At 42.9% G+C, this 12,893-nt stretch overlaps 1 protein-coding gene across 2 annotated transcripts in view; it reads right to left on the reverse strand.

The window, feature by feature from the left end:
- Window positions 1–744: 744 nt before the first annotated feature.
- ANKRD46 (ankyrin repeat domain 46) overlaps window positions 745–12,893 on the reverse strand; it is a 63,084-nt gene continuing 50,935 nt past the window's right edge. For both annotated transcript variants that reach the window (XM_063924205.1, XM_063924206.1), the window contains exon 5: window positions 745–4,913. In XM_063924205.1, the coding sequence (XP_063780275.1) occupies window positions 4,697–4,913 (217 nt within the window). In that variant the 3' untranslated portion in view covers window positions 745–4,696. The remainder of the gene's footprint in view (window positions 4,914–12,893) is intronic.

Raw genomic sequence — 12,893 nt, forward strand, 5'->3', positions numbered from 1 at the left:
TTCTGGAATCCAGGTTTACAAAAATGGGGTGGGATTGGCTTCCCTACCTCTAGCAACCAATCAGATTCTAGCTATCAAAAGAATAGCTACAATCCTATTGGCTATTATGGGCAGCGCCTCCACTTTTTCTCTTTAGAAAGTTTTAATAGATCTGCCCCAGTGAGCAAGTTGCCTGCTGCCATTTTCTATATTCCCCAGGAAGTCCAAAAGGAAAGCCTTGCTCGCACATCATCTAGAGCAGGGCTGGCCAAACCGGTCCTCGAGATCTACCAACAGTTCGCATTTTCCAGACCACCTAGATGGTGCACAGGTGTAGTCATTACTAATTAAGATGTGATGCATTCATTCCAAACTGACAATTCTACAGATCTCCAGGAGACCTGGAAAACATGAACTGTTGGTAGATCTCGAGGACTAGTTTGTCCAGCCGTGATCTAGAAGGTTGGGTGTGCATGACCGGCGGTCACCATACAGACACCGGAATCCTGGCTTGCAGATCCCTGGGGGGGAGGGCGAGCAGGGCGAAGGGCACCCACAAGTGGGAATAGTCCCTGTTAATCGACTGTTGGGACTGTAAGGGGGCGGGATTCTGGCATCGATATTGTGACCGGAGGTCAGAACGTAACTGCCTCCCGCTCTAGATATGTTACATTGCAGTTTGCATTTTCAACAGCTAAAACTACATTTCTTTTACTACAAACTCGTTACTTTTCGCACTCTATATAAACATACTGTACGAAAACATCGGGAAAGATTTTTATTTAAATGTCAAAAAGATATAACACAAGATATATCAGTCTGTATACAAAGAAAAAATATTAATGTAAGGTACAATAATATTAATCAATAGCTACATTTTCTAAAGTCCAAACTGTGAAAACATCATGCAATTTTTTTGCATTTTTACAACTAAAATGTAAGCTGTATACAGCTGCACATGGTAATTCCACAAAGTTTTTATTTTTATTTTCCCCATGGACCAGTAATTCCAAAATAGGCAGTGCATACAATTCACCCCTTACATATTCTAGCCACTTCCATTCGCTGTTCACTCTGAACAAAAAAAAAAAAAATACTGTTAAAAGTTCTCAGGAGCTATCTATGCTGCAGAGTTGCACTGAACAGCAAGACGAGATACTCCTAAAAGGGGGGGGTGGGGGGGGGTGTTGCACTCAACTGTTCCACACGCCAGCTGCCACTTTTGACAGAGGTTAGTCCTGAGAGGATTGGAAGACGCTTGTTGCATTGGAGGATGGATTGTGTACGACTCACGGCCAATCATACGCTGCCTTCCAGAGCATAGAATGCTTCATCCTCTTTTCATACATATACCAGCTACATTTTGCCATTAGTAGTGGTCAGTATTTACAGGACACCTCCTTACACCCATTATAGCTTTCATATCTAGCCGATTTGATTTACAGGGATCATTCATGTGAGCGTGGCCCTTTTCCCCTCACTCACTTACTGAATGCAGTAACCTGTACAGAATACGTTAATATTATACAAATCATTAAACATCAATTACTTCAAAACAATTGAAAGTTAAGTGATAAAATGAACAAATCATTTTGTACTACGTTGGAAGGTAAATGATGATGTAGAGTATTGAAATTGGCTATATTTAAAGAGCAGTCCAGAGTTATACTCCATTAGGCACATTTACATGTAGTTTTAAAAGTTTTATATTACTTTTTATAGTAAAGTAACAGACGGATATAAGAGAGATTCAAAATGTTTACACAGACACATAACAATCGGTATCCGGTTGATAGATCTACAGTAAAACAATAAGACAGTCAAATAGGTTGACACTATGTGGTCTATAGGTTCAAAAGGTCGACACGATCAAAAAAGTGTACATGTAAAAGGTTGGCAGGTTAAAATGGTCGACACAAGATTTTTTTTGTCATACTTTACCATCCATGTGGACGACGATTGGGAGTAGTAACCTGTGCAAAGCGCAGTAGTAACAGAGTGAGTCATGCAAGGAGCAACGATAGACTAATTGGGGGTCACATGTAATTAAACATACACGACACCCAAAAATGCAGAAAAACACGTGTCTATCTTTTGACCTTGTCAACATTTTCACTGTCGACCATTTAGGGTCGAACTATTGACTGACTGAGTCTACTGTAGATCTAATTAATCGAACCCTAGCAATAAAAGTATTTTCAAGCAAAAGATCAGAGTTACAATGTCAGAGAGGGCATGAAATTACAATTACTAACACCTAAAGCAGAACATTTAAAAAACCCGATGCCATACTTTTAAAATGTACATACATTAAAACTATAGGGGGGAATTCAATTGTTTGAAAAGTCAGTTGGGTTTCTGTTTTTTCCTATTAGATAGGAAAAAACAGACACCCAACTGACTTTTCAAACAATTGAATACCACCCCAGGTATACATATTTTAGAGCAAGTTCTGGATCTAAACTATTTCCAATATGAGCCCCTAATAGTGCTGCTGACACAACTCCTAACATGTGACCTAGCTCCCATCACCAAGGTCATATTTGCCTCCACTTTGAACTAAGTGGCAGGTGCAGGGGGTGGCATAGCGTGTTTTCCCTCACCAGACACGCCAAGTGCTGTGCAGAGCTGTGAATCACATCCTTGTCTAATTCAACGACTGAGCCTACTTCGCAAGAAAGACATCCAGGATCACGGAGAGGGGGAGGCCTACGCCCTCCGCGGTCTGTAAGTACTCCCTGAAATTTGGTTGTCCCAGATATTCCAGGAGAGTAAGTGAATAAGTCTAACAGTTGAGGTGGTTATTTTAGGGCCTGAACGAACGTCTAACTCAGTGGTTCTCAAACTGGGTGCCTTGGGACACTTGCAGGGGTGCCTTGGATTGGTGGTCCAGGACCAATTCATAGTATTTATGGTCAAAGTAATAGGCAAAACTAGTGCTGGTGGATGTCAATCATAAAATATGTGGACAAACAGACTCAAATTGTCCCTCATCAAACAAACAATTGAACCTAAGGATAAACACAATTTACTTAATTTAATATTTATTTCTAAATTTCTCAATAATGAACCTTTGCCTAGGGGTGCCATGAAAGAAATTCTGATACTCTAGGGCGCCATGATTCAAAAAAGTTTGGGAACCACTAACTCATTTCAGAAATCCAGGCCAGCGAGCTGCTAGGATAAGGTAGGAATATCTACCAAGTGCAGATTGCTGGCTTTGAACAGACTGGAATGTGCAATCTGCACAATAATAAACCTTGATAAAAATCAGATTACTTTAATGGATTTAAATATTTTATACCTACAGTGGCTCTTTTTTAAAGGGACCCAAAACAAATACAGTCTTACATAAGGGAACTACAAATAACATATACATAAAAACTTCAAAAGATAATCAGAACTGTTTTATCAGCCTTCCCACATTTCCACACAATGCTTACTTACCGGACATTAGCCGGGTAGCAGCCTCACATGTTATAGGATCCATAGAAGTCTTTACTAGTCAACAAATTTCAACTTGTCTTGTGTTCATGGACTATTACAGTCAGTAATCATAGAAGTATCGGTTCTTACTACAATATCAAATTCGTCAGCAGTACTATTTTGATATGATGCCACCAGCACTTTAATACACTGGTTTTGTATTGTGATCATGAGCTACTTTTAGTAAAATATCAATATCACTGTTAATGTGCAATGATCATGTTGTAGTCTTAACTACCCATAGTTGTGTATGTATGTATGTATACAAACACATGAATGTTATTTTATATAAAGAAACATAAGTTAGCCAAACAAAAGCTCATCCTGCCACTCACTGCTCATGTAAAGCTGTGGGATCATGGTCGGCTTACATTGCGACTTTTCAAGCTTGAGATAAGCGCACACATAGGCCGACAGAAGGATCACTGGAGGGGGAGCGCTAACAGGCCTGATAATTATCTAAGCAGGATGGATCAGGTTATTTTCATGCATCGTGTGCATTTTGGGACCACGCATAGAGACGTTGGGAATACCCAATGGAGGTATTGCAGAGCCATAGAGTTAAATAGTCAGCTTAACTTTGTCATGCACTGTACATTTAAACGGCATCTTATATGATGGCTAGCTGGGCACACCGGTGGCTGGCTCTTCCATCACTGTAAGAAGTGTGAATTCCTCGGGAACGCTCTTTATTACACCAGATCATTAATACAGTTTTAACATAGAAATAATAAACAAAAGGAAAGAAAACAAAAACAAGTCATAATACTTTAAACACTTCTGGCCATTAATTAGACCAAAGGACAAAGATATAAAATGGCGAAAGGTTGAAATGGTAAGGAAAACAAACTCAAGTCATCATTCATATGGAACCATTGTAATTTCATTTGATGAAAGAACCAAGACCCTCGCCTTCATTGGCAGGTCAAGACAATGAATCTCTTTGCGCTGAGTGGCTACTACTCTGCTCGTACATAAGATATCAGCGGCAAATAGTAGCTATAAGGCCTTCCTTCAACTTCACGCTAGAAAGTGTCCAGGTCCATCCTTTCCAACGTCCCTTAGGGTGGTGCAAGAACCTTTCCATACGCCATCTGGGAATACGCAGTTAGTCCCTAGGAATGAGGATGGGGCGATGAAGAGTGATTCAGTCTAGACGAGCAGCACCCACAAATGGCGCTGCGGTTAAAAGGAACAACAGCTGATTGGACAAGCTGGCTTAGCCTTCGTCTTAATGGACTAATTCAGGCTGATTCTCCACAAATGGCAGCACCCCACTGACATAGTATGCTATGCCTAGAGAAAGCAGAGCAATAACGATAAGGAGGAGGAGGACCCGCCAAAACCCTAGATCCTCCACAAATTCCTGCCAAGTGGTGCGGAAGCTGGAGAGGACCCCTTCCCCCTGCTGTAGGTTTGGATTCAGGAGAGAATGACTTTCCATAGCACTGCAAGACAAAGAAATGCGTCAATACACTCAGAGCAGACGAGCATCACCTATCCACTGTGCATCCTGAGATTTGTGTTAAGGCTACACTGGTATGAAGCCAATCAGGTCAGATGTGTACTCCTGCCTCAAAGATTGAATTCTCCAGTTAAACTACGTTTTAAGAGATGTGAGCAGACTAATTCTCCACCATGTACTATATTGCATAAGGGTATTTCTTTAATGGCAATGCTCTACCTATACTTACAACAAGGACATAATTAGCAATTAGCCATGGCTTACTAAGCCCTAAAAACTTTTATAAATCTAAAGTCACAATAAAAAAAATAGAAATAAAAAAAATATAAAATCGAATTTTCTATTTTTGCCATTCAGCTGTAAATTTGCTGGCTTGTTTAGAAACATTGTCCCGTTGCATGATCCAGCTTTGGCCAAGCTTCAGTTGTTGGACAGATGCCCTCACAATTCCCTTTTGACTCAATGATTGTGAGACGGCCAGGTCCTGTGGCTGTAAAACAACCCCAAACCATCTACCCTCCACCACTGTCCCTGACTAATCGTATTTGGTACTGGAGGTGACATGTTGATTTCACGAAAAGAAGCACTGCATAATGTCCAAACAAATATAAATTGGTCTTGCATGTTGAGCGGACACTGCTCCATAAATCTTGCATTTCCATCACAATTATTTTACAGATCTATGCTCCTGTGCTAGGTGATTTTTTGGACTGAGGGGTAGATCTCATAGCTAATCAGTCGTGAAAATGATACTTGTACAACCTCTTTCCGATTATGGCGTCATGGGTTTTAACATTCGCTATGTTGCCAGATACCTGGAGGTAGCCATTTAGAATGGTTTCTCACTTTGGGCATGGACTATCCTGACTGAAGGGGAGTAACTATGGCTTCTCTGAGATCATAGCAGATGCCTTTTCTCCTTGGCTTGGCATTAATGCAATCTGAATGCTTCAGACTGAAAGGCCAAAGGTCCTGCTTTTACACAGCTGCAGTATTACTTCCTGCGCTCAGATAGGTCTATTTAATTAGCACATGGCTCAAATGAGCTTATTATATGGGAGCAGCTAAGATCTACTTACTTATTACATTTCAACTGAATAAATAATGAGAAAAGTAAAAACCTGTTAAGAAGATATTTACCGAATGAAATTACATTTATCACTGTAGGACTAGAGCCTTATATCCCATGTACAAACACAAATCTGAAAGCAAGATTGACCCCCCTCCCCAAATAGGGCTGTAAATAATCAACAATACAAGAAAACAGAGATAGAACCCTGTACATTTGAGGAGCGCTAAACATTCTGTGACAATTGTCAAGATAAAACATTTGCATATAATTGTTTTCCATTAAGTCAACATCCAGCCATCTGTGAAAACAAATATCTGCAAATATGGCATCCGGGAAATAGAAGATCTCATTTTGCATCACATTAAATGCAAGTGTGAGGCTGATTCATGAAGTTATACTCTTTTTCCTACAAACTTTTAACCTGGGTTATTGTCGGGGCAAGGTCACATCAAAATAATCTGGGTTGTGTTACCTGGGAAACCGACCGTAGAAGCTACCAGGTTTGAACCAGGCACCGACCTGGGTAACAGTGTAACTGGTTGACTGGGGGTTGGGAGATGTCATCTTCAAAAGCTGGCAAAGTGAAGACCTGGCAATAACGCAGGTTCAGCCTGCGGTGTGAACAGGGTTTCACGCCGCTGTGTAAAAGTTCTGTAGCCCTGTATAAGAAGAGTGGGGAATACAGGGAGACTTTCTTCTGGAATGGGGCAACCTATGTGGTTAATTCTTTCTTCATTTAATAGTAAATCTGCTGCCACAATTCCTGTTAATTAACTACGTCTATAATCCTCCTTATGATACCACCCCCTGTCAAGTGAGGTTTTAATAATAATACGCCGCTAAGCAGCCCGTCACTTGAAATCTCGAAGCATGATTGGCACATGACTTGGAGTGTGTAGTACACGATGTTCCCAGCCGTACTGGGGCTTCTGTACTGACATTTTAATCATAAGCAAGACTGGATTGGAACTGTCAAACATCTCACTTTAAAACAAAGCAAAGCTCCAGGCTGATGCCAAATTATCAGCAACACTTTAGCGCTGGTTTGAAAAAAACTCGCCTTAATCTTTGCTGCTGAATCTAAAAAATGCTAATTAAGTCACCACGGGCTCTATTCAGGACGTTTATTTTCACAATAAAAATGCAGAAATGAGTGTTTCCGCATTTTTGACATAACCCTTTGCAGAAGAGCAGGGTTAACGGAGAATAGAATGCAATTATCTTCTCCGTTCATACCCATCTCGCCGATTATTAAAGTAAGGATCTATTGATCTCTCTTGTGGTTTAACGTTGCATGATATTCAGCAAACGTCAAAACGTTCAACTTCCCGATAACATTTTTTCAGAATGGCATTATACATTGCTCAAAAAAATAAAGGGAACACTAAAATAACACATCCTAGATCTGAATGAATGAAATATTCTTATTAAATACTTTGTTCTTTACATAGTTGAATGTGCTGACAACAAAATCACACAAAAATTATCAATGGAAATCAAATTTATTAACCCATGGAGGTCTGGATTTGGAGTCACCCTCAAAATGAAAGTGGAAAAACACACTACAGGCTGATCCAACTTTGATGTAATGTCCTTAAAACAAGTCAAAATGAGGCTCAGTAGTGTGTGTGGCCTCCACGTGCCTGTATGACCTCCCTACAACGTCTGGGCATGCTCCTGATGAGGTGGCGGATGGTCTCCTGAGGGATCTCCTCCCAGACCTGGACTAAAGCATCCGCCAACTCCTGGACAGTCTGTGGTGCATTTGGTGGTTGGAGCGAGACATGATGTCCCAGATGTGCTCAGTTGGATTCAGGTCTGGGGAACGGGCGGGCCAGTCCATAGCATCAATGCCTTCGTCTTGCAGGAACTGCTGACACACTCCAGCCACATGAGGTCTAGCATTGTCTTGCATTAGGAGGAACCCAGGGCCAACCGCACCAGCATATGGTCTCACAAGGGGCCTGAGGAACTCATCTCAGTACCTAATGGCAGTCAGGCTACCTCTGGCGAGCACATGGAGGGCTGTGCGGCCCCCCAAAGAAATGCCACCCCACACCATTACTGACCCACCGCCAAACCGGTCATGCTGGAGGATGTTGCAGGCAGCAGAACGTTCTCCTTGGCGTCTCCAGACTCTGTCACGTCTGTCACATGTGCTCAGTGAGAACCTGTTTCATCTGTGAAGAGCACAGGGCGCCAGTGGCGAATTTGCCAATCTTGGTGTTCTCTGGCAAATGCCAAATGTCCTGCACGGTGTTGGGCTGTAAGCACAACCCCCACCTGTGGATGTCGGGCCCTCATACCACCCTCATGGAGTCTGTTTCTGATCGTTTGAGTAGACACATGCACATTTGTGGCTTGCTGGAGGTCATTTTGCAGGGCTCTGGCAGTGCTCCTCCTGTTCCTCCTTGCACAAAGGCAGAGGTAGCGGTCCTGCTGCTGGGTTGTTGCCCTCCTACGGCCTTCTCCACGTCTCCTGATGTACTGGCCTGTCTCCTGGTAGCGCCTCCATGCTCTGGACACTACGCTGACAGACACAGCAAACCTTCTTGCCACAGCTCGCATTGATGTGCCATCCTGGATGAGCTGCACTACCTGAGCCTCTTGTGTGGGTTGTAGGGAGGTCATACAGGCACGTGGAGGCCACACACACTACTGAGCCTCATTATGACTTGTTTTAAGGACATTACATCAAAGTTGGATAAGCCTGTAGTGTGTTTTTCCACTTTAATTTTGAGGGTGACTCCAAATCCAGACCTTCATGGGTTAATAAATTTGATTTCCATTGATAATTTTTGTGTGATTTTGTTGTCAGCACATTCAACTATGTAAAGAACAAAGTATTTAATAAGAATATTTCATTCATTCAGATCTAGGATGAGTTATTTTAGTGTTCCCTTTATTTTTTTGAGCAGTGTATAAAGAAAATCCCTAAATTGCCAGGACAGAGGGAAATTTCCCCATCAGTCTCTCCAGGATCTTGAAATGAGCGGCAAGTGTATGTCCCAAAATGTGTATATAGGCTTTATAATTATCTGTATACATTTATATTTATGTAGTTTATATATAAAATGTATACATAATCCACAGAAATGTGTACAGACTAATATATAGTCTATATACACATTTTAATCAATTTAGAAGCTTTCGGGAAGCTGGAACATGGCATACACGTGCCGCCCGTCATACTGCAGACTTGAGACCCCATTCAGGTTGGATTGCAGATTCTGCTAAAAAGCAGAATCTGCAACGGTTTCTATCGCAAGCTAGGGGACGCCCAGTGACTGTGACCGATTGAGGACGATCCCCTGCGCGAAGGCAGGTGCACTTTAGCCATGTTTTTAATCAGTGCGGTTCCCCAGCAACGGCGAAACACCCACACCCCTCTCCCGGCCGCAGCACATGCGCAGTGTACCAAATATAACTCAATTGCGATTTTGGCTACACTGTGATCCAAGGTGAATAACCCCGTTAATGCGAATAGGAGATTACTGGTGTTAATTAAGAGTATGACTGAGCTTGCGCAGGATCAAAAATAGAAAGTTTTGTTTTCGAATTTCCGCAGGAGCAGCGTGTTACCGCAACCGCTGTTCCGCTGAAGTTTAATGCTGAATAGCTGTGAAAATAAAAATGAAAAAAAAAAATAAAGTTGGGACAATATTAAGATTTTTTTCTGACTAGAACCTCCTAATGTCGAATGTTTATAGGCCCTCATTCCGAGTTGATCGCTCGCTAGCTATTTTTAGCAGCCGTGCAAACGTATAGTCGTCGCCCACAGGGGAGTGTATTTTCGCTTTGCAAGTGTGCGATCGCCTGTGCAGCCGAGCGGTACAAAAATATTTTGTGCAAAACAAGACCAGCCCTGTAGTGCGATGATTCCAGCGACGGAGGTCCCGGAATTGACGTCAGATACCCGCCCTGCAAACGCCTGCGTTTTCCCTACCACTCCCAGAAAATGCTCAGTTGACACCCATAAATGCCTTCTTCTTGTCAATCTCCTTGCGATCGGCTGTGCAAATGGAATCGTCGCTAGAAGCAGTGTACAGCAACGATGCTCTTTGTACCCTTACGACGCGCGTGCGCATTACGGTGCATACGCATGCGCAGTTTTTTTACCTAATCGCTGCGCAAATCGCCAGTGAGAGATCAACTTAGAATGACCCCCATAGTACTAAGTATTACACATAAGGAAGTAAACCTCTCAAAATTGTCAGTGTCAGTAGCAAATGATTACATTTATAGTATGTCCTGTATCTCAGAGTTGGATCTTATCTTAAATGTTAAGCAGATCACACATTATGCAATTATCTCACCAATCCACAGATTATTGGATAGTGCATAGTGTATGGCTGTGATCGATTGGATATGCTCTTATCTTCCAACATGGCAGACTGATCCGATCACTGATTGGCTGCATCGGGCAGTGTATGCGCTACCACGGCACACTGACACCCTGTTCCTTCCCAGGAGAGGAATGGGGAAATGTCCCCTCCCCAGGGGAGGAACGCAGATATCCTCTGGTTATACACTGATATATCTCACAATATATGCCCATTACATCTGCTGGGTGTCAGGCTGTCAGAGAGACATAATGGGTTTTTCCCGCTAATTGGGCTGTTATATACCAGGTTGTCACAAAACTTCAGTTTACTTTTAGGCTTTAATAACAAGAGTTATTGCTCGTAGATACAATTACACAAACGTTTCCACAATAGTGTATTATGAATGGAACAACTGTAAGTTGTAGATATTCTTACTGTAGCTCACCCCAAACCCACCAGCCGCAATAGCTTGTTAACACTGCACAGTGCTGTACAGAAACAGATTGCTGAATTATCTCCAACGCTGGCTGCACGCACTGCGCCCACCACAACGGTATCAGGCTTGCGATCTAATATCGCAGCACGTGGTTCCGAAACAATCACACTTCCTATAACCGTCCAACTGAACAGATCTTTATTAGCTATGCGCCTGATTCAGAGATGTAAGCAAATGTGATTTCGCTCCTTGTGCAATTGTGAAAATATGCTAATGACTCAGACGCCATCTTGTGCATAGACACACCCACTGTCATTAAACGCCTGAGTAAGTCTGTGCTGTCTCAGACGCAGAGACCTCCCCAGGAGTGAGTGAATTTGCAGTGGATGACGCAAAAAAAAAAAAAAAAAACGGTCCCCACGCACCTGCGTTTCTCTAGCCACCCCTTTTACCTCCCTCACACATTATCGCAAATCAATCACAGTGTATACGCAGTGCGACTTCAGAGAGCGCGCAGTGGCAAATCATCGCTTTACTGTGTACAACCTATACAGTGCCTGCACTGCTGAACCAGGCCCTACGTTGATAAACGCAGCTGGGAGATTTGCATGTGGCCAAACTAGACAAGCCAGAGAACTGTGCAATGTCAATTATGTTTACATCCTCTATTCTTAACCCTGTCCTTTGGTCTATACAGCAGAGCAGGTTTTATGGATCCCCTCTCCAGCAAATGGAGCAAAGGTGTAAGTGATGATGGCTAAACGCAGCAATCCTGTTCTGTTTTCCGTTGCTGACCACAGATGCTGGTTTGCCAACACATCTGGAAGGAAAACAAATGTAATAGGTTCAGTGGTTGAAGGGTTGGGTTAAAACAACTGCATTTCGGGTCTAATTCAGAAGTTGTTGGAGGGTGCATCTCTGCTGCTTCCTTGGACACACCAATATGGGAATGCAGCAGGAGGCGTCTGATATAAGTAGACACCTCATGCATGCATCAGTAATCCGTGCTGTGTCCTAGGACGCATTAAATCAGATCAACTGTGATACCATCGGCCAAACCCCATGGGGTCTCGCATGTCGGTGGCCGCAGTTCCTACAAAAGAGGCCAGGAAATCAGTCTTCTGTCAGAGATCCTGCCATTGGCACTCTCCCAAAACGGAGGCTTGCCGTCCCCTCCCCACCCCGTCCCCAAACAGCTGCAGGCTGTCACACCAATGACGTCTGCAGTTGTAGTGTGTCCAACAATCCAGGACCCATACTGCACTTGCACAAAGTACCGGACATCGGTAACTCAGATCTGACTGGACATAAAATTAGGCCCTGCAAACCCAATCTTATCTGTACAATCGGATCTAAAATTACCCAACTAGTCCTTATCATGAACTCATAAATTGAGCCTCAAGGTGTCCCATGCATGGCCCATCATGGCTGCTCAGCCAAAGCACCGGATTCCATATCCAACTTGGGCATTCAAGTGTGTAGCCAAAACGGGAGGTTAATCGATCAGCTTTAGTTCTGGGCCCACACACTGTTATTTGAGACCACTTAGATCTAACACTGTCCGAGTCTCAGCAAGTCTGGGCATCTTTAGCGGCTGCTCGGGCTTCTCCAAGAGATCCAGCAATCCTGAGCAGATTGCCACTATTCTATTACAGAAAAGAATGGGTCTGGAAGCATTTCCCATTTTAAGCTGTAGTATTGCTTTAACCCCCTTCTAAAAAGGTTTACATGATGGAGTAAACATGGAGGAGAGTGAGGAATACACATAAATGAGATCTGGCAGCTAGCTTATATCATGGCTGAGGATCACAGCCTAATACCTGACACTGCTATATATTACTGCTGTAGCATGCCCTTGGGTAGATGACGCATACAGTTTCATATAAAAATACAGACACACACACGGGGCTGGAAAACACAGCATCAATAACCACACAGAACAAGGTACACAAGTGTAGCAGCCACAAACACTAAGTCAGGAAGCGGGTGCCTCTTTGGAAATTGAATAGATGTCATTTATGAACTGGTAGAACGTGGAGAACCTTCTGAAATGTGTCCACACAATGGTTTCAAGGACTGTGGTCCGTCACAAGTCTACAAATACCAGCAAATGTAAAAACCGCACTACAA

Source organism: Pseudophryne corroboree, chromosome 5 (assembly GCF_028390025.1).
Source record: "Pseudophryne corroboree isolate aPseCor3 chromosome 5, aPseCor3.hap2, whole genome shotgun sequence".
Taxonomy (NCBI): domain Eukaryota; kingdom Metazoa; phylum Chordata; class Amphibia; order Anura; family Myobatrachidae; genus Pseudophryne; species Pseudophryne corroboree.